The sequence below is a fragment of the Anabrus simplex genome, chromosome 1, assembly GCF_040414725.1.
Source record: "Anabrus simplex isolate iqAnaSimp1 chromosome 1, ASM4041472v1, whole genome shotgun sequence".
Classification (NCBI taxonomy): Eukaryota; Metazoa; Arthropoda; class Insecta; order Orthoptera; family Tettigoniidae; genus Anabrus; species Anabrus simplex.
This window is the reverse complement of record NC_090265.1, coordinates 1,642,185,581-1,642,207,545: the sequence shown is the minus strand read 5'-3', so window position 1 is coordinate 1,642,207,545 and position 21,965 is coordinate 1,642,185,581. Positions and strand designations below refer to the sequence as shown.

The window sequence follows — 21,965 nt, the reverse complement described above, 5'->3', positions numbered from 1 at the left end:
GTGATCAAAATCGTGATATTAAATGAAATAATGAGTCTACTGTGAAAAATCGTTACATGATATGGGAAAATGGAAAGCAAATTTGAACTCAGCACACCTATGTTAGATAAGATCATCTATTAAACCTTTTACTGGAGGAAACGAATTGCAGGCTGGTGTAATCTTAAAAAATATTATGAACAATGTATGGCATGTGGTGGTACACATTTTGAACATGTGCTGTACTAACACAATTAAATAACCTATCAGTGTCATTTGTTTTGCCACATTTGGTATGATCTGCACCCAGGAGACTTGGTATGCCAGATAATGATTAAAGTAGTTGCAAACCATGAAATAAATGAAATATAACTATAAGCTAGAGAATATTTAAAATATATTTGTACAATTATGTCACTTATATATACACTGTTCAGACATATTGTTTTTCATAATGTACAAAGTAATGGAATATTATACTGTCGTTCTAATAACATATATTTTTCAGTTAAGTTGAGTAGTGTAGCAAGAAGGTCTTGCATCAAATACACAACAATTACTTTCTGGAAACACTGGTACGGTAATATAATTGAGCAATACAATAAGTTCATGAACACTGCTGGACTGTAGTCCAAGTAACAAGTATGTTCACTGGGTATAGCAATGATGAGTAAAAAATAAATAAACCTAGCAGATTAAACATTACTTTATGAAGCTATATGTTTACACCATTGTGTGGTGCTAGTTTCAAAATTAAACTTGTACTTTGACGAAGGTTACATGTGTTACTAGCTAACTATTTACTTTCATTAGGAATAGAATGTGAGCACAGATGTCTGGTTTCCTCTCACGACGAGGTATGGTGGCATCCCCTTTGTGAGCAGCTCCAGCCATGTCATGTACAAAGGAGCTGACACGTATCCTTTTCTTGGAATAGGAAGTGCCCTGCAGGAACACAATAAAAATAAATATATTTGTGGCTTTAGATACAGCTGAAAACAAGGCTTCAAACTATGACATACAAGCACCCACCATTAGGATGAGCCTTAAGCTTCCTTCTTACTCTTTTCCCTGTGAACACAGCTACTGAGAGACCTGACATTTACATATACCAATCACCACTTTCACCAGCAAACATTACCAACAAGTCTTACTCCTTACTAGGTCATCATGTTTGCAGCACTTCATCCAACATCATCTACAAGCTTCAGTGCAGATTCTGTCCAGTTTTCTACATTGGCTTCACAACCAGCACACTAGCCAAACAAATATGCAAGCACCACAATACCTGCACGACCCCTAACATGGCTCTTCCTACCCCCATTCACACTTGGCACCATCAAACCACATTTGGTTATTATTTCACAGTTAAATTCCTTGAACATTTTCCTCAAAGTTCCTACCCTTTCAATCTTAGAGATTTTGAAGTTGGACATAAACTGGTGTTTAGGTGTGAGAAAGCAACTAACCTTAATATTAAACAACCGCTTCGTATTTTTCCATTCTCTTGACTGTCTGGCTCCCAATGCCCTTTACCTCACACAACGTCTACTAGTCAGCGATGACCAGTACCATTATTACTCCATGATGAAGGCTGCCACCAAAAATCTTGGACCCATGTCTTTCTTTTGTCCCGGTCTAGAAAGCCAAGAATAATGGCCGAGAGGATTCATCACGCCAACCACACGACACCTTGTAATCTGCAGGCCTTGAACTGTGCAGCGGTCACTTGGTAGGGCATGGCCCTTCGGGACAATTGTACCATGGGCTTTGCTTTGGTTTGGTTCTTTTGTGTGTGCATAAGAATGCATAGATAGAATAATGAGAAGTTTACCTTTAGGCAGTGCAAAACGCATCTGACCCAAATAAGAAGATGATCTATAGGAGTTACTTTCTCCAAAGAGGTCATCATCAGAGTTATTATCACAGTTAGGCTTCCCAGGTGTAAAATAAGGAAATGTCTTTCATTACACCCAGTGTCCTGTTGTCACAATAAGAGTCTTTGCCATTACTTTTAGTTCTGTATTTTGAAGTTCTAGACTGAAAGATAAAATGGAATGGTAACTTCCATTTTATGTCCATTATTGCAGGTATCGTACCATACAGTACAATTGAAGATGTTATTTTGCAATTATTGTTTATTATGTTCAGTTCGTTAAAGTGCATCAGAACTTATTTTGACGTATGCATAGTATCAGACTAGGAATATTTACAGAAGACACGTGAGAATGTCTGGAAATATACAGAGGTGCCAACTGTTACGGATTTCCCCTCACGATTACAGCATTATGGTCAAAGGGTAAATTATTATGGAAAGGCGACATTATAACGAAAATATAATTTCTACAGAAAAAATAAGGAAAGAAGGAAAAATGAATCTTTTTGAGCATTAGTAATCTCTTCATTTCAATGCTTGTGAGTTGGCAATCATACTTATTCGAACGTCACTTCTTTTTGATACCCGTGAGCATCATGAAATTCATTGTGAATGAAGGAACTCTACTCTGCTATTCTTCACTATAGAATGTAATCTTGTATTATTGCAGTATTAAGTGTACCTGACAGTAACTCTCTCACAGAAAGAGTTCTTAGTGTTAACAGGAAAAAACAGAAGGTCTTCAGGCCTACAATAATCACATCTACACTGGAATCGATTATTGTTCATAAGGTGAAAATATCCCCACAGGGGGAAGGATGCAGCAAGGAAAATCCCACACAAAAGCACCTGCTGCATGGGAAACAAGCTACAAAGAATGTTTTATGATGGAACTGGTAATGTGCAAATTTATTGTGTAATCTATCTATACATATAAAAGACTGAGTGACTGACTCATTCATCATCGCTGAGCCAAAACAACTGGACAAAGAAATGAAATGTTGAGGAAACATTTATATTACAATGTAGGTGCTTGCTAAGGGAGGATTTTTCGATATTCCATCGCTAAGGGGGTGAATTTTTAAAATGAGTGTATCTATATCTCAAAACTTTAAAAGTTTACAGTTGTAAAAATAGGTAATTAGAATCTCCATTAAAAATAAATAAATACGTATTTTTCATTTTAGGAAAATCCCACTAGGAGGGGTGATAACGGGTGAAAAAGGTGATGAATGCCTTTGATGAGGATACTTATATCTCAGAAACTGAAGATATTACAGACCAGAAAATTGGTATTTGGAATCTCCTTTAAAAAATAAAGAAACATATTTTTTTTTGTTTTTGGAAATTCACTTAAAGTGGGGGGAGATTGAAAAATTCCCTGTTACTGTAGTCACGTCCTAGTTCGTGAACCATTGGCCTAGTAAGTGGTCCTGAGAGTCGGGATACCAGTTGCTACGGAATGGGAGTGGGCATCTTGGACATATTCTGAGTCATGGCCCTCCTTGTGCTCAGGCGGCTAGGACTATACAATATAATCCACCGGTGGTCCATGACCCGTTAGAGGAGAGATCCTCACTTGGACTATGTGTAATTAGGGTAGCATCTTGCTTCATGAATTTACCGAGCTCAGAACATTTTAAGCGAGCCTTGGACCTATGAGAGTATCGGAGTCAAACTCCCATTTGACAGACGAGGGACTCCTTGGAAACAACTTGGCGAACGAAATGGAATTCGATGGGGAGCTCAACATTAATGGGGCTTATGGAAGAAAGAAGGTAGAACTTGCTGAGTCAGCAAAGAGGATGCATCTGGATGTGCTAGGAGTAAGTGATATTCGGGTAAGGGGAGATAACGAGGAAGAGATAGGAGATTATAAAGTGCACTTGACAGGTGTTAGAAAGGGAAGGGCAGAGTATGGGGTAGGGCTGATTATCAGGAATACCATTGCACGCAACATAGTTTCTGTTAGGCACGTAAATGAGCAAATGATGTGGGTAGATTTGGCAGTTGGAGGAATTAGGACGAGAATTGTCTCAGTCTATTTACCATGTGAGGGTGCAGATGAGAGTGAAGTTGACAAGTTTTATGAAGCATTGAGTGACATCATGGTCAGGGTCAACAGCAAGGATAGAATAGTGTTAATGGGTGATTTCAATGCGAGAGTTGGAAATAGAACTGAAGGATACGAAAAGGTGATTGGTAAATGTGGGGAAGATATAGAAGCTAATGGGAATGGGAAGCATTTGCTAGACTTCTGTGCTAGTATGGGTTTAGCTGTTACAAATACATTCTTCAAGCATAAGGCTATTCACCACTACACATGGGAGGCTAGGGGTACCAGATCCATAATAGACTATATCTTAAGCGACTTCAAATTCAGAAAATCTGTTAGGAATGTATGAGTTTTCCAGGGATTTTTCGATGATACAGATCTGTAGTGAACTAAGTATCTCTAGGCTTAGGGTAGAGAAAGTGAAATCTGTCTGCAAACGAATATGGGTAGAAAATCTCCAGGATGAGGAAATTAGACAGAAGTACATGGATATGATTAGTGAGAAGTTTCGAACAGTAGACAGTAAGCAGGTTCTGGATATAGAAAGAGAATGGGTGGCATACAGGGATGCTGTAGTAGAAACAGCAAGGGAATACCTAGGAACAACCATGTGTAAAGATGGGAAAAGGCAAACATCTGGTGGAATGATGAAGTGAGAGCAGTTTGTAAACGTAAAAAGAAGGCTTATCAGAAATGGCTCCAAACAAGGGCCGAGGCAGACAGGGATTTGTACATAGTTGAAAGAAACAGAGCGAAACAAATAGTTGTTGAATCCAAAAAGAAGTAGTGGGAAGATTTTGGTAACAACCTGGAGAGGCTAGGTCAAGCAGCAGGGAAACCTTTCTGGACAGTAATAAAGAATCTTAGGAAGGGAGGAAAAAAGGAAATGAACAGTGTTTTGAGTAATTCAGGTGAACTCATAATAGATCCCAGGGAACCACTGGAGAGGTGGAGAGAACATTTTGAACATCTTCTCAACATAAAAGGAAATCTTCCTGGTTATGTTGTGAACAGCCAAGCTCATGGGGAGGAGGAAAATAATGTTGGTGAAATTACGCTTGAGGAAGTGGAAACGATGGTAAATAAACTCCATTGTCATAAAGCAGCAGGAATAGATGAACTTAGACCTGAAATGGTGAAGTATAGTGGGAAGGCAGGGATGAAATGCTTCATAGAGTAGTAAGATTGGCATGGAGTGTTGGTAATGTACCTTCAGATTTGACAAAAGCAGTCATTGCATCTATCGATAAGCAAAGGAACAGGAAGGATTGCAACAACTATGGAGGTATCTCCTTGATTAGTATATCAGGCAAAGTATTCACTGGCATCTTGGAAGGGAGGGCATGATCAGTAGTTAAGAGGAAGTTGGATGAAAACCAATGTGGTTTCAGGCCACAGAGGGGCTGTCAGGATCAGATTTTCAGTATGGGCCAGTTAATTGAAAAATGCTGCGAGAGGAATAGGCAGTTGTGTTTATGTTTCATAGATCTGAAGAAAGCATATGACAGGGTACCGAGGGAAAAGATGTTCGCCCTACTGGGGGACTATGGAATTAAAGGTAGGTTATTAAAATCAATCAACGGTTGAAATAAATTATAGGAATGATATTGACCGTCCAATTGTTCACCTCTATAATAAGGTCAATAATGCATGGAAGTATATAATTCGTATTGCCAGAAATCCTGCGCACTTGCCTATGCGCAACAATGGTGCTGGTCACATTGTCAGCAATGACAATGGCAGCAGATGTAATTTACCACCAAGTAGCGGTCTTACATCTTGCTGCGGGGTCCAGAACATCAATAATAATAATAATAATAATAATAATAATAATAATAATAATAATAATAATAATAATAATAATAATAATAATAATAATAATAATAATAATAATAATAATAATAACAACAACAACAACAATAATAATGTTCTGGACCATCGTAAAAATGTACGGACTGCGCTGGAAACAGGTCCTGGCCGGGTAATGACTATGAATGCAGTCCCGCCACGGGTTCAGTACCGCTAAGGCATCCAAGACGACACCACGCCAGATCTCCTCAAGGATTTGATCCATATTAAAAATGCTTAAGAAACGATGGCAAAGATTCAGGGACCCAACTGACCAGGCAGAATACCTGGAGCAAGCCCGGGAAGTATGAAACTGATTGCTGGAAAGAAAGATTGAAAAATGGGAGGAACTTTGCTGTCAGATACCAAATTTTGGCAGATTATATATGAAATGTTAAGCATTCAATTATAAATTTCAGTGTAATACCATAGCGAACCACAGGTATCCTGCTAGTATATAATATAAACTAACTCATCCTGATAGATTCATCATTGCCGAGCTAAAACTAGTGGACATAATCAAATGAAATTTTTGGGATACATTCATATTACAATGTAGGTGCTCAGTAAGGGAGGGTTTTCGTATATTCCATCGCTAAGGAGGTGAAAAGGGGAACGAAATTTTAAAATGACTTTATCTATATCTCAAAAACTAAACAGCAGACATGAAAATTGGCATTTGGAATCTGCTTTAAAAATAAACATGTATTTTTTTTGTTTCCGAATACCCATTAAGGGGGGTGAAAAAAGGTGAAAAGGGGGTTGAATACCTTTTATATGGATGCTTATGTTTCAAAAACTGAATATGTTATGGTAATGACAATTGGTATATGGAATCTCCTTTAAAAATAAGAAACACATTTTTTTGTTTTTGGAAAATCTACTTAAGGGGTGGTAAACAGAAGTGACGAAAAGGGGTGAATTTTGAAAAAGAGAATGTTTATATGAAACCTTTTGAATTACGAAGTTAAAATGTCAAATGATATCCTAGGTGTTATATAAAAAGTTCAAAACAAATTTAACCCTTCAGAGAGTTAAATGGGGGTTATGATCCAAAAAAAAAAAATTCCTTCCTCCGAAACGGTTTAATGTACGAAGGTAAAATTCCAAATAGTGGTATATATTTTAAATCCTAGGTGTGAAATAGGAAATCTTTTTAAACATTCCACCGCTAAAGTGTCAAATGAGGTTAGCTCTGTAAACTAAATTATTCATCCCTCCAAAACCGTTTGGTGTACAAAGTTGTAATTTTATGAGAAGGGTTTTCTTTTATGTCTAAGGTGTAAAATACTGTATACTTCACAACATTTCTCTCCTAAAAGGTTCAGATGATAGTTAACTCTCTGTCAATTCATTTATCCACCCTTAATTTGATTTTCCAAAACCAAAAGAAGATTTTAAAGAAGATTCCAAATACAAATTTTCAAGTCTGTAACATCTTCAGTTTTTGAGATATAAGTATCCTCATAACAAGAATTCAACCCACTTTCAGTTCTTTTTACACCCCTTTTAAGTAGGTATTTTTAATCCCTTTTAAAAATAAAAGTAACACGTATTTGTTTGTTTTCGGGAAAAATACCTCAGTGAAGAGGGGGTGTAAAAAGTATTGAAAAGAGGCCTGAATTCTTTTTATATGGATACTTATATCTCAAAAAATGAAGTTGTTATAGAATTGAAAATTGGTATTTGGAATCTCTTTTAAGAATAAACCCCCATTTAACTCTCTGATGGGTTAAATTTGTTTTGAACTTTCTATATAACACCTAAGATATCATTTGACATTTTAACTTCGTAATTCAAAAGGTTTCATAAAAATCTACGTAAGGAGTGGTGAACAGGAGTGACAAAGGGGGTGAATTTTTAAAATGAGTATATCTCAAAAACGTAGCATGTTACAGATGTAGAAATTGGTATTTGCAATCTCCGGTAAAAGTAAAGAAACACGCATAATTTGTTTTTTGAAAATCCACTTAAGGAGAAGTGTTCAAGTGGGTAATTTTTGAAATGAACATATATGCAGTATATATAAATAACATGTTACAGATGTGAAAATTGGTATTTTAACCCCCTTTTAAAAATAAATGTAATACATATTTGTTTGTTTTCAGAAAAAACACTTCAGTTAGGTGGGGGGGGGGGGGTATAAAATGGACTAAAAAAAGGGTTGAATTGTTTTTATGTGGGTACTTATATGGACTGAAAGAGGGGTTGAATTATTTTTATTAGGATACTGGTATCTCAAAATCTGAAGTATTACAGATGTGAAAATTGGTATTTGGAATCTCCTTTAAAAATAAAGAAACACAAATTTTTTGTTTTTGGAAAATCCTGTTAAGAGGGTGCAGAAAGGTGAAAAATGGGTTGAATATCTTTTATGTGGATACTTAATATCTCAAAAACTGAGGATGTTACAGTCATGAAAATTGGTATTTGGAATCTCCTTTAAAAACAAAGAAACACATATTTTTTTTGTTTTTGGAAAATCTACTGAAGGGGTGGTGAACATGGGTGACAAAAGGGGTGAATTCATAAAATGACTATATCTCAAAAACGTAGCATGTTACAGACGTGAAAATTGGTATTTGGATCTCTTGTGAAAATAAAGGGACATGCATAATTGGTTTTATTTTATGGAACCCACAGATTATAGTCTAACTTAAAAATATTGACCTTGGCTACTTACAATTTTTACTACGCTTTCTATATTTCGTTTATTCGTGACAACGAAATCAGCATTAAAGATGAAATACCGAATAATGGTAAAGATTCTGTATCACAAAAACGCCATGTACAGAGAATATCATGGCTGACTGACTAGAAGTTGTATTGATGTAACGTCTATAAATAGCAACTTGTGACAGCCAAGCGTGCTAAAAGTTAGAGAAGAAAACCAGTGCTCATTAGTCGGAGGTTCAAGTCCAACGTAGGACGAATATTTTTAGTCCATTGCTAATGTTTGTGCGAGTCACGCTGATTAAGACAAATCTAAATCGTGATCAGTTCTCATATTGCAGGTTCTTGACTATGTTTTTTAATTACATAAAATCAGCTTCATGGTCCATATCGCACTTACTCTTACACTAAAATGTATCGACAAGGTGGAAAATAAAAAATACTTAGTTGTGAATCTATGTTTTTTTAAAGTCTTTTTTCTTTCTTAATCTGTTTATACTCCAGGGTTGATTTTTTCCTCGGACTCAGCGAGGGATCCCACCTCTACCACCTCAAGGGCAGTGTCGTGGAGCATGAGACTTTGGGTTGGGGATACACCTGGGGAGGATGACCGGTACCACAACCAGGCGGCCTCACCTGCTATGCTGAACATGGGGGGGGGGGGGGGGGAAGGAAGGGATAAACAAGGAAGAGGGAAGGAAGCGGCCGTGGCCTTCAGTTAGGTACCATCCTGGCATTTGCCTGGAGGATAAGTGGGGAAACCATAGAAAACCACTTTGAGGATGGCTGAGGTGGGAATCGACCCCACCTCTACTCAGTTGAGCTCCCAAGGCTGAGTGGACCCTGTTCATTACTCGTACCACTTTTTGAATTTCGTGGCAGAGCTGGGAATCGAACCTGGGCCTCCGGGGGGGGGGCAACTAATCATGCTAACCACTTCACCACAGAGGCAGCTTGTTTTTAAGTAACCCTTAAAAGAGCTATATGCAATAAAGAAAGCTATTACCGACAGAGGTGCAATAGGCTTGTGTATGGCCATTTGATTAATGAAGCAAATGTTCAAAATGACCACCTCCTTCGTTAATGTAAATCTGAGCAGGGTGAAGGAGAGACATTCTTGCTTGCAGCAACATGTGGTGGAACCTGCCTGCAGGCTTCAGTGATGATCTTCCGTAAATTATTTGGGCTCTCTGGTTCCTGTTCATAGACTCTTTCCTTTAAATAACTCCAGAAGAAGGAATCTAGTGGAATAAGATCAGGTGATCTATTCGGCAATGTGACTGGGCCCCCTCATCCAATCCATTGTCCAGGATATGTCCTATGCAAGTGGTTCTGTACTTCCAAGAACCAGTGTGGAGGAGCTAATTCCTACTGGAACCACATCCTTAACCTGTCATAAGGGGCACATCCTTCAAAAAAGAGCAGGAGGTATTCACAAAGAAACTGTAGATAGCATCGTCCCGTGAGCTTTCCTTCGAAGGAATGTGGTCTAGTTACCTTGTCACTTATTATCCCGCACCAAACGTTGACGCCTCATTTGAAGGAATGTGGTCCAGTTATCTTGTCACCTATTATCCCACACCACACCTTGATGCCTCATTGTATCTGAAATTGAGCTCCCCTTACCCAGTGAGGATTTTCACCACTCCAGTAATGAAAGTTGTGATGATTAACAGTTCTGTTGTTGTGAAATCTGGATTCATCACTAAAGAGTATGTCCATTAAGATATCTGCATCAGCTTCAACTCTTTGCAATATCCATTGCAAAAATTCTATCTGTTTTTGAAAGTAGTCTCTGAAATTTCCTGGTGTAGTTATTATTGGTAGAGGTGCAGTTTATGGTGGCGCAATATGTGCAGTACAGATACATGACTGATGTTCAATTTCATTTCCAATGGCTTGTGAGCTTGTAATTAAATTGGAAACAAGAAATAAAGTGGTTCAACTTATTCAATACGAGGAAAATAAGATATGTAATGTTACATTCTTATTTGATTAAAAGTGGTACTGGTTTCGACCTCTATTCTGGGTCATCATCAGCCGATTAAATACCTAGAGTATGGTTCCAGTGTATGGGACCCTCACCAGGATTACTTGATTCAAGAACTGGAAAAAATCCAAAGAAAAGCAGCTCGATTTGTTCTGGGTGATTTCCGACAAAAGAGTAGTGTTACAAAAATGTTGCAAAGGTTGGGCTGGGAAGATTTGGGAGAAAGGAGACGAGCTGCTCAATTAAATGGTATGTTCCGAGCTGTCAGAGGAGAGATGGCATGGGAGGACATCAGTAGACAAATAAGTTTGAGTGGTGTCTTTAAAGGCAGGAAATATCACAATATGAGGATAAAGTTGGAATTCAAGAGGACAAATTGGGGCAAATATTTGTTTATAGGAAGGGGAGTTAGGGATTGGAATAACTTACCAAGGGAAATGTTCAATAACTTTCCAATTTCTTTGCGATCATTTAAGAAAAGGCTAGGAAAACAACAGGTAGGGAATCTGCCACCTGGGCGACTGCCCTAAATGCAGATCAGTAGTGATTGATTGATTTGAAAAATATAAAACAATAAGTAAAGGATAAGTCCTTCAATAAAAGCACTTCAGGAAGCACTATAACACTCTAGGGATTAGCAATCTGTGATGTATGATCCTAAAATCCAGAATAAGTAAAAAATCAGTCATTTAAATGAAGCAAGGTGCAAGTTCTTGAAGAGCAGCATAACATACGTAATGTCCGGCACTGTGCTTCAAAATGTTTATGAGAATTGGTGAATAGCTCAGTGAACAATCCTGCAAATACTGCTAGGCGTGAAGTAATAATACAATTTAATAAATTTGAAGTCCTAAAATTATATCGAAGGCGAAGATAAGTCACTTATTGTTTTCCTATGCATTGCTTTATATTTTTATTTAATTGGCTGATGATGACCCAGAATAGAGGTCGAAACCGGTACTGCTTTTAATCAAATAAGAATGTAACATTACATTTCTTATTTTCCTTGTATTGAATAGGTTGAACCACTTTATTTCTTGTTTTCAATTTAATTGTGATACAGTTCAATACAGAACATTATGAAATTTCTATCTTTAAATGTGAGCTTGTATGTGGATTGTACGCAATTGCATTTTGAGCAGCTTCCTTGTTATTTACAGGCAACATTGGAGCATCCCAAATGGGGAGGGGTATTAATGTATAAAATGACCCCATTGGATGCAACTGTCTTTCAATGCTTTGAAATGTATCTGCAGTTGGCAGCCTTCGTCCAGGAAATTGTTCTTCATATAAGCGTCTAGCTTCCTGTGAATTCTGTCTTAAGCCCCATTCATAATGCAAACGTAATGTAACATAAATTTAAAATTATCGTTAACTTAGAAGTTTGCAGCCATGTTATCTGATGGAACCATTCAAGATGCGCCGACGTAAAGCCAACTGTGAGTCTGTAAAATTAAGGGATTGAACTCCAAGCTCATACAGTTAATTTTATGTTAAGTTAAAGAAACAGCCAATCAGAGCAGACGTAAACATTGTATTTTGTGTGCAATATAATGAATTCCTTCGATGAAACATTTGTAATTCTCTTTCAAAACAATCCTTGTTTGTATGATAAAAGGGAAAAAGAATTACCAATATGCTGTACCAAAAGAGAATACGTGGAAATAAATATGCTGTAGCAATGAAATCTGATGGTAAATGGTGGAAGACAAGCTCGTAGCGCTGAGCAACTGGGTGAGTGACAATATCCGTCATAGATAAAACAGTGTACTTGTATATTTCTCAACATTATGACAGATTACTAGTTTACGAAAATGACATCATATCAAAACATCTCAACGGAGTGTGATAGCTAGGCGCATATATGTCAAAAAAGGAAACCTTCTTTTTATCAGAAAAGGGGACACAAATTGTAAGATAATGTCAAACAGTTCTGGTTTCATCTGCTTGTACAGACAAACCGATGAGGATCATTTCTTGCAGTAGACTATCAAAATCGCCCTGAGATAACTTCTGATTCAAAGAATGAACTATTTTCTGCACCGTTATTTACTTCACATTTTCAGGTACATAGTTCCCAGGAGCTATATGGAGTAATATGAATTCCGCTACCATATTTTTTGATTCCATTGAGGTATCTATATATATAAAGTAAGAGTTTTGTCTGTACATTGCTCAGAATTTGAAAAGAATGGTATTTCTGTATCGATCATGTCCACAGTAACAAGAAAATGCAGGTTTTACTTTTCCGTAATTTCTGTCTGTCTGTCTGTCTGTCTGTCTGTCTGTCTGTCTGTCTGTCTGTCTGTCTGTCTGTCTGTCTGTCTGTCTGTCTGTCTGTCTGTCTGTCTGTCTGTCTGTCTGTCTGTATGTATGCATGTACATGCATCACGAGAAAACGGCTGAAGAGAATTTAATAAAAATCGGTATGTAGAGTCGGGGGGGTGAGCCGCTATAATCTAGGCTATAAATTATTTTATTCACGCTGAGTGAAATGGTAGTTTAGGGGAAGGCCTAAAATTCAATTCTCAAATATTTATATTATTAGTGGTCATATCGATAAATACTACATAACTAAAGTTATATAGAATTAAATTTCTGATCATTTACGTCTTGTGCATTTTTACTGTACCGGCTATGATAACACAGATAACCATGAATTTGGATGTTTGTTGCTAAGTCCATATCAATGCCGAGCCCCGACAAAATGGGTAAACAGAATTTAATGAAAATCGGTATGTAGAGTCGGGGAATAAGAAACTACAGTTTAAGCTAAAAACAATGTTATTCACCCTCGGTGAAATGGTAGTTTAGGGGAAGGCACCTAAAATTTAATTTTTAAATACCTACTGTATGTTCTTGGTCCTATGGAAAAGTACTACATAACAAAAGTTATAGAGAATATGCCATGGCTAAATGGTTAGCGTGCTGGCCTTTGGTCACAGGAGTCCCGGGTTCGATTCCCGGCAGGGTTGGGAATTTTAACCATCATTGGTTAATTTCACTGGCACTGGGGCTGGGTGTATGTGTCGTCTTCATCATCATTTCATCCTCATCAGGACGCGCAGGTCACCTACGGGTGTCAAATCGAAAGACCTGCACCTGGCGAGCCGAACATGTCCTCGGACACTCCCGGCACTAAAAGCCATACGCCATTTCTTTTATAGAGAATATAATTTCCGATCATTTATGTTTTATTCAGTTTTACCGTACCGACTATGATAAGAGTGGAATGTCAGAACCGGAAAACAATTAATAATGTGAAGGCCTACAATATCGAAAGAGAGTAACATAAATCAACAATAACATTACACTGACCGTTGTTTGTTGTAATGTTCTTTGTCTCTTATGCTGACATTCAACGCCGATAGATGGGATTACTGCTGCATACCGAGTATAACAGCCTAACTGAATATTGGCGGGAAATAGCTGAGGAGTTAGATATATTTCTTCTTTAGCATGCCAATCCTCTGGTTCATACATTTTCTGATACTGCTGGTACGTAACACACTGGTTGATCATAGTATGCCAGCTATTCGATACCTACTCTGACGCGCTGTTTTGAATGAGCAGTGTGCGCACTTATGTCAGAGGCTCAGTTAGTAGTAGTAGTAGTAGTAGTATTAGTAGTAGTAGTAGCAGGAGTAGTAGTATGAACTGGTCTGGAATTACAATTTAGCCCTATTCCAAATTATAGTACCACAATTCACTAAACAACTCAAAATTCAACCCTAAAAAGAGCCGTTTCTGAGGAAAAGCTTCTTCCTCTTCACTTTCATTAAATCTACATTAATTTAATTCCAAATTAGCAGTGAAGATTTCGTTTCTTCTCTGGCTTGGAGGAAAAATTGCCTCCACGTCAGATAGTTCTTTTCCCCGTCAGTGCAGTGAATTGAGATTTTCCGACTTTAGGGTACACCCAGGAAACAGATAAGTAAACGGGCATAGTTTTTGCCCTGGGACTATCCACTATTTGAAACCCCCCTCCCCCCGCCGAAAAAAGAATGAACGTTGTCCACGGATCACGGATGTCTGCGTCTTGGTCATTCCAGCTCTGTAGCTTTGGACTGTTAGTTCGGCGGCATAGTACTGTTCGTTAAAAGTGAGAAAATGTGTAGTTTTTCATTTGATCGAGTATTTCATATGAAGGCATTGCTTTTAATCGCGCCATTCCTACTGACGTCATTGTAATGACCCATGTACATTTCAGTTGGGAAAACCACTAAGAGAGTCTTTCTGAGAATCTATAAAGGCAGGCGGAGAGTGAGTGTCTGCCATTATAATGAAAACTCCCCAACCTGATTGTGACTGGCCTACCATTACAATGAAAATTCCCTAACCCAGTCTTCATATGAGAAAAGACGTTGGTGACTTACCCGTCGTGCTTCTAGGGCAACTTTAAGAGCTATGCAACTTAATACAATCTTGCTCACAACGTTTACACTACCTAACCTAGAATTCTGTATAAAATTTAGAATTCCGTACCAAAGCACGGGTACATCAGCTAGTTAAAATATAAAACTGAGAGCCTAAAACTTGACTTCCATGCTAAATAACATGGCAGTGTTTTGATTGGCTGCTGTGTACTCTTTATGTTCTTGTTACGTTCCTCCATTGTGAATACCGGTACCACAAACTGTATGTTAATTTTACGGTTACGTTACCGTACATCATTAAATTTATGGTTATGTTTGCATTGTGAACAGGGCCTTACTTCCCCATAAAGTAGTACCACATTCATATAATCATTCCGTGAATATATAATGTTTGCTTTTATGTTAACAGTACAGTAGGTGTTTGCACTTTGCTGCAAATATTACAATGTTATTCTTCATGTACCGGTATCCTACGTATGAGGTCCAGACCGCTAGTTGATTTTCGAGTTGAACGTGCGCAGTCACTTAGTTTAATGGGTGTGTCATAATGTTGACAATAAGTACAGTGCGCTTCATTCATTGTAGCCATTTGCCATGTGAAAGTCACATGGTATTATTCCTTTCTTATGTATGCTGTCTTTGGAAAGGTGAAAAATGACTTTTGAGACAAGGAAGTTAAACCTTAATTATGAATGCCTTTATGAGTATAATGAAAATCCACAGCCTGAATCCAGTCATTCGACCGGGTCAGGAATGGAATGAATGAAGCCCTCATCTAGCGATGAGGATAGGTATTGTGCCGGCTGCAGAAGCCTGTCGCACTCCTCTGGGGCAATGATTAATGAATGATATTGGAGGGTGTTGCTGGAATGAATTATGACAGGGAAAACCAGAGTACCCGGAGAAAAACCTGTCCTGCCTCCACTTTGTCCAGCACAAATCTCACATAGAGTGACCGGAATTTGAACCATAGAATCCAGTGGTGAGAGGCCGGCACACTTCCGCGTGAGCCACGGAGGCTCTATGAGTATAATATTAAAATTAAATTAAAAAGCTTCTAAAAAGATTCAAACTCTTAATAAGACCACACGCTGGCTGCAGTTAGTACCACATAGCCACTCCAGGAGCCAGAGAGTAGGTCTCATAAGTCTGTACTGATGGAATAATCTAGGCTATTGCTTTGAAACTGTTCTTGTATATTACAAGTTCTGAACTCTGATATCCAGACAGGTTTACCCTGATGCAAACACCACAGTGTTCTAAATAATCATGTCTCTCTTAAGCCCAGATAGCTGCAACCATTCCCTACGCATAGAGTATGTACCTATCACTTGGTTGAATGAGTCCAACATAATGTTTCAGGTGCATTTGTCCGTTGTCGGTGCTTATGTGGCGATATTTATTATGTTTATTTATTACTAGTTGATGTACCCGTGCTTCGCTACGGGATTCTCAAAAAGACTGACTTATGTGGCTTTCCTAACTGAAGTCATATAGGACTAAAAGGCATTTAATTCCTAGCAGGTTGCATATGTTCGAGAGAAAATAGGGACAGCTCTACCACCCGGTATATATCAGGAGTCCCATTTCATCAAACGTGAAGTCCCCATATGATGATAAAAACCACCTCCGGCTTGAACTGTACTACCCTGCTGACAAGAGGATCCATCGCCTCAAGTGCTTGAAGATGGACTCGTACCCTGCCTTTGGCGTGCACAAACTTATACTACGACTCAATTGTGTAGGTGATCTTTCTCTAAGTTTTGAGAGTTCAATGGTGGTGTTGCTGTGCCAATGTCTTTCTTTGTGCCTCGTGACATTCAGTGAGCAGTTGTACCCAAGTGGGATGGTGGCTTCTGTACCTCATTACAAGGAGGTGGTCTTGGATAATATGGCTGGCTCATACTTCGTTATTATCCAGCACTGAATTTGCAAGTAATCTGTTGCAATATGATCTGTCTGTCCATTCTTACCATCCAAGTTAGTTGACGGTCACCCTGCCAACAACACGTTGTACTCCATGGCAGTTGACCCTGGCGATAGTGGTTTTGGCGAATCTAGGTACTCATTGTACACTCTGAACATGGCAGCCCATGGAAGGCCTGCTGACTGCATGACTTTGGAGATGGCATAGCCAGTACATATGGCACTGACAATCTGGCTGCGAACAAACGCACCGAGTTCTTGTGTCTTGCCTATCCTGTGCTCACTGGTATGAAGTCTGACGACATTGCAGTTATGTATCATACTGAACTATTACTTTCTTCGGGCTAACCATGGCACCATTTTGCCAAAACGGCACCTACAGTATCTCTAATTCAGTAACTCATAAGTGAATAATAGTGCATCACATCTGATTATGAGGCAACTCCAACTTGACAAAAGTACTTACATGACAACAAATGTTGAGTTCTGGGAATACTGTAGTAATAGTTCTCTGAGACGCATGTGTCTGTTTGTCTTCTCTTTCAGAGCAATCAGCTCAGAATCGGTGATGTACGGTTTTGAATGATCTGGAATAGAAGTTATAGAATTATTTGAAAAGTTCATCCTCTTGACCTTAATTCTTATGGAAGTGCTTTATTAGATCAATATTTATCACCTGAATCAATTTCTTCTTTTTTACGGAATTTCTCAATGAGCGATTCAAACTCCTTCTTTGTCTCTTCTTGGGCTCTTCGAGTGATGTCAGGTATCACAACCACGTCACTGTAGTCAATACGGAACTTGGAGAGAAGAGCTGCCAAACTGAAACACATTCATCAAATGTTTTGTTTAGCTAAGGAATATGAGACTCTTATTCTGAATATTCATTTAAAAGGAACAAAAGGCCATGATTCTTAAAAATATTTTTTAATGAGGCAAGGAAGCTCACAATAAAAGGGATATGAGACATGTAAAAATGTGTTCAATTTACTGTATACATTTCATTAGCTGTTGGGTTTTCTTCTGGTATGGCAACATTACGGCATTCGAGACTTAGGCTTTCAGCACTCGTTTTGTGTCCATTTTCCCTCATTTTTCAAGTGCTCATTTTAGGGATTTAGGACATTGTATGCCGTCACATTTTGTCTAGACGATACTAGTGCAGACGAGTTTAGTTCCCGGTACTAAGCAATCACAGCATTGAAACTAATACACCGGAAACAAATATAACAATGCCCTTAATATCTTCTGGAACTTCTGTGAAAAACTCCAAGTCCATATTCTCTTAGTAGCTACCAGTGTGTACTAAAAATATTACATTCAATAAATTATGAGCAGAAGAGTGCAGATCTTTCCCATCCACCAAAAATTGGAGGTTCAGTGAGAAGACAAATTCTGCTTCGTGGGTTGACTTGGGTAAATCAGACCTATCAATGTACCACAATCTACACTAACATTTCTTTCTCTCTTTCTTATTTTCTTATTTATAGCATGGAGATATTGATTTGAACAAATAAACATGGTAGTAACCCCAAGAGATGCTGCTATACTTACTTCCTTTGCTCCCTGTCCAATTCATTTTTACTGGTGGCAAGTGAAAAAATGCGAAGTTTACAGCCCGAAAACTGAGACCTTGTACTTAGAATATATGGAATCAGCAGAGTGAGACCTGAAAGTGGACAAAAGGCAAATTTAGAAACCATGTGGTACGTAAGCATTGTTTTTGTATGTCACATAACACAAATTATACCTCCATCATCGTACAGCCACCAAACATCTATATAGCCCTTCTTTTGTTTCCTCTGGAACTGAGTGATGCTGTTGAACAGCTCTCTGGACAGCGGCTCTCCATCTCGCCCCAGGTATAGCTCATTTGTGGGTTTCTTTTTTCTTTTTTGTTTCTTCTTTTTTGTGATTCCTACCGTTGTGACTACAGGCACTTCCTGTGCGTTATCCCCAGCTCCTGGATCAGTGTTCATGTTCACTCGCTCCGTCTTGGGGGATCCTGGTGGGCTCTCGGCATCACTGCTCATGCAGTCAACAACTGGAATCACAACAATGCATATGTATTGTTTACTTTAAATTCTTCTTGCATCATCTGCAGGCTGCCACAAAGACAAAGATATGAACCTATTCTTTATACAAATTTAATAATCAAAGAAAGAAACAAGAGATAACATTTTTAAGGTCCATTTGCATGTTTCTTAAAAATGGAGATAGAAACTTTCAGTGCATTAATGGTAGTGATTAAGGTTTTGAGAAGTGTGAACTGCTTACAGAAGTCTATAAAAAGTTTTGGGATGGTCCTTCTCCCTCCAATCACCAAACCAGTGACTGGTATATCTGTAAGGTGATATTTTTCTTTTAAATTTTCAAAGTAGGTTCATAGATGTTATTCTCTGCACTGACTTTCTCGGGCTGATTAACCTTATGGTAAGGTCTATGATGTATGCTTGGGAAGAATTTGGCTTGTAGGTGATATGTCTATGCGCCGAATGCTGCCATCACAGGAGAGACCACAAGCTTCTTGGGGTATACATTAAATCCCTTACTCTAGGTCTGCTGTCTAGCATTGTAAATAAATAAATCAATAAATTAATAAATAAATAAATAAATAAATAAATAAATAAATAAATAAATAAAATATGAATGAATGAATGAATGAATGAATCAATCAATCAATCAATCAATCAATCAATCAATCAATCAATCAATCAATCAATCAATCAATCACCACTGATCTGCATTTAGGGCAGTTACCCAGGTGACAGATTCCCTAACAGTTGTTTACCTAGTCTTCTTAAATAATTTCAAAGAATTTGGAAACTTGTCTAACATCTCCCTTGGTAAATTATTCCAATCCCTAACTCCTCTTCCTACAAACAAACCTTGAATAGTATTCATGGATATTATTCTGAACTATCTTAGGCCTCTACTCGTAAAGAAACAGATACTAATAAATACAATTATTCCAGATACCTTGGGATAGTTGACATGTTGATTGGTTTCGTCGTATCTTATCTTCGGCATCTTTCTTTTCAAGAGCTGATACTGGTACAAAATCATCATCATCAATAACATTTGAATAATCCAGTCCTTCTGGAACCCGAAGAATTCCTACTGCTAGGTATTTATCCAGTGCATAGCTGCAAACAATAAGAGTTTATGTACATTTGGGACCATGTCCTGTCAAAGTGGAATATATATGATCCTTAATTTTATTTACCTATCCTGTGTTCTGAATGTTGCACTCACTGTATGATGTTAAAGTACTGTAGAAGCTCCTCAGTGTCACAGGTCTGCCAGTCAGCCTTATAACCCATGAGTAACATGTTTGGTCTGAGTTTACCAAGTCCTGAAATCTGCATCAGACTCTGGCATGCCGATTCAAAGGTGTCGTCCTCAGCGATGTTGAAAAAAGCCTTGATTTTGCGTCGCATCAGCCAGATGTAAGCTTTCTTCACCAACGTATCTCGGACCCTGTGCGACATATTTCCCTAAAGAGAAGGTAAGGCTAATATTTCAGTTTTATTTCAACTTTATATCAGTGTTTGGCTGCTGAATATTAGTAAATACTACTAAACACAGTAGGCAGAACTGTGCAAATAATAAACTTAACAATCCTTAACTGCTTATCCTATACTTTTCACATCAAGACTAACAATCTGTCAAAATGGCCCCTCAGTGAGAGTTGAAACCCACCCTCCAGATGAAGCTGGGAAGCAGAGATGGATCTGGTAAATGCAGCACGGGTGAAGTTTAAGAAAGCGGAGATTGTTATTAGTGGAATACTGTGTAGAAGGGATACTGACTGGAGGGTGATTGGGGATTTAAATGAGACTATGGAGTGGGTATGTGGGAAACTGGGAGTGAAATTTCTAGATCCAAATGGGTGGGTAGGAGATAAGGATCTGCGCTCAGATGGCCTTCATTTAAAAGCTCAAAGAAGACTGAGAAGATATGAATGAAGATGTGATTGATGAGGTGAAAGCCATCTATTTGAAGATGGCAGTGTGTGAGGAAATGGAGATTATCCTTGTCTTTTCATGACCGGTGAGTTGGCCATGTGGTTATGGACACGCAGCTGCAAGCTCGCATCCGGGAGATAGTGGGTTCGAATCCCACTGTTGGCAGCCCTGAAGATGGTTTTCCGTGGTTTCCCATTTTCATACCAGGCAAATGCTGGGGCTGTACCTTAATTAAGGCCACGGCCGCTTCCTTCCCATTCCTAGGCCTTTCCTGTCCCATCGTCGCCATAATACCTATCTGTGTCAGTGCGACGTAAAGCAAAATAAGTATGTCTTTTTATGTTTGTCTTCGTCTGCTGTTTCTGTTGTTCTTCTGACGTGTCATTGAGTTTATCCTATTATGTTTTCCTATTCATGCTCCTATCTTTCTGTATGGGAATTCATTTGTCGCCTGTTTGTTCCTTTCTACTTATATTGACCTGTTGACAGCTGTATATAGCTGAATAATAATAATAATAATAATAATAATAATAATAATAATAATAATAATAATAATAATCTATATAAATAAAATGGTAATGAACGCGTGTCTGTATGTTGGCTATTTTGGCAAAATTTACATACAGTTATCTGTTTTAGGTGTTATAATGACCATCCGCATAATTTTTAGCTTTGGTGTCCGTTTGTCTGTCTATAACTTAAAAACTATTGGATATATTTCTACCAAACTTCATATTTAGAATCCACCTGTCCTTGGGTAGGTTTTAGAGCCATTATTGTTTCTAAATCCCTGAACTGACTGGGGGTTTATACGAAACTGAAACCGTGATTTTGCTCTCCCATAAAATATACACAACCAAACTTAATGGAAATCTACCTACTTTAATGGAGATCAATTTCTAAACCTTTTTTTCTCATATGCATCATTACAAGATATTAGAATCATTCCGTATTGACAGTTTTTGCTTTATAAAGGAAAAAATTAAGTGTATCCTCCTAATTCAGTACATCATATAATTCCATCATTAGATGGGGTAATCAAATTCAAACATGTTTCAACTCGTTCGAGCCATCTTCAGTGAAACAAAGTGAGGTTATAAAGTAATTTACAAGCTAAATATCTGCAAAATGTGCAAAAAACATAGTGAAGGAACAAATGAAGAAAACAAAATAAAAAAGACATGACGGAAATAAAAACAGCACAATGTATAATATTTACATCATCATATGGAGCAATAAACAATTTGCTGCGACAAAATTCAGTGAAAAAAGG

The 21,965-nt window shown here is 38.0% G+C and overlaps 1 protein-coding gene across 2 annotated transcripts in view; it reads right to left on the bottom strand.

Moving 5' to 3' along the window:
• Positions 1–293: 293 nt before the first annotated feature.
• Positions 294–21,965, bottom strand: part of LOC136858650 (bumetanide-sensitive sodium-(potassium)-chloride cotransporter) — a 289,427-nt gene continuing 267,755 nt past the window's right edge. The window contains exons 14-20 of one of the 2 annotated variants that reach the window (XM_067138364.2): positions 19,980–20,221; positions 19,704–19,870; positions 18,475–18,768; positions 18,279–18,393; positions 17,401–17,546; positions 17,191–17,311; positions 294–924 (exon numbers count right to left, since the gene is read on the bottom strand). In XM_067138364.2, the coding sequence (XP_066994465.2) occupies positions 789–924; positions 17,191–17,311; positions 17,401–17,546; positions 18,279–18,393; positions 18,475–18,768; positions 19,704–19,870; positions 19,980–20,221 (1,221 nt within the window). In that variant the 3' untranslated portion in view covers positions 294–788. The remainder of the gene's footprint in view (positions 925–17,190; positions 17,312–17,400; positions 17,547–18,278; positions 18,394–18,474; positions 18,769–19,703; positions 19,871–19,979; positions 20,222–21,965) is intronic. The other variant, XM_067138362.2, reaches the window with a different exon arrangement.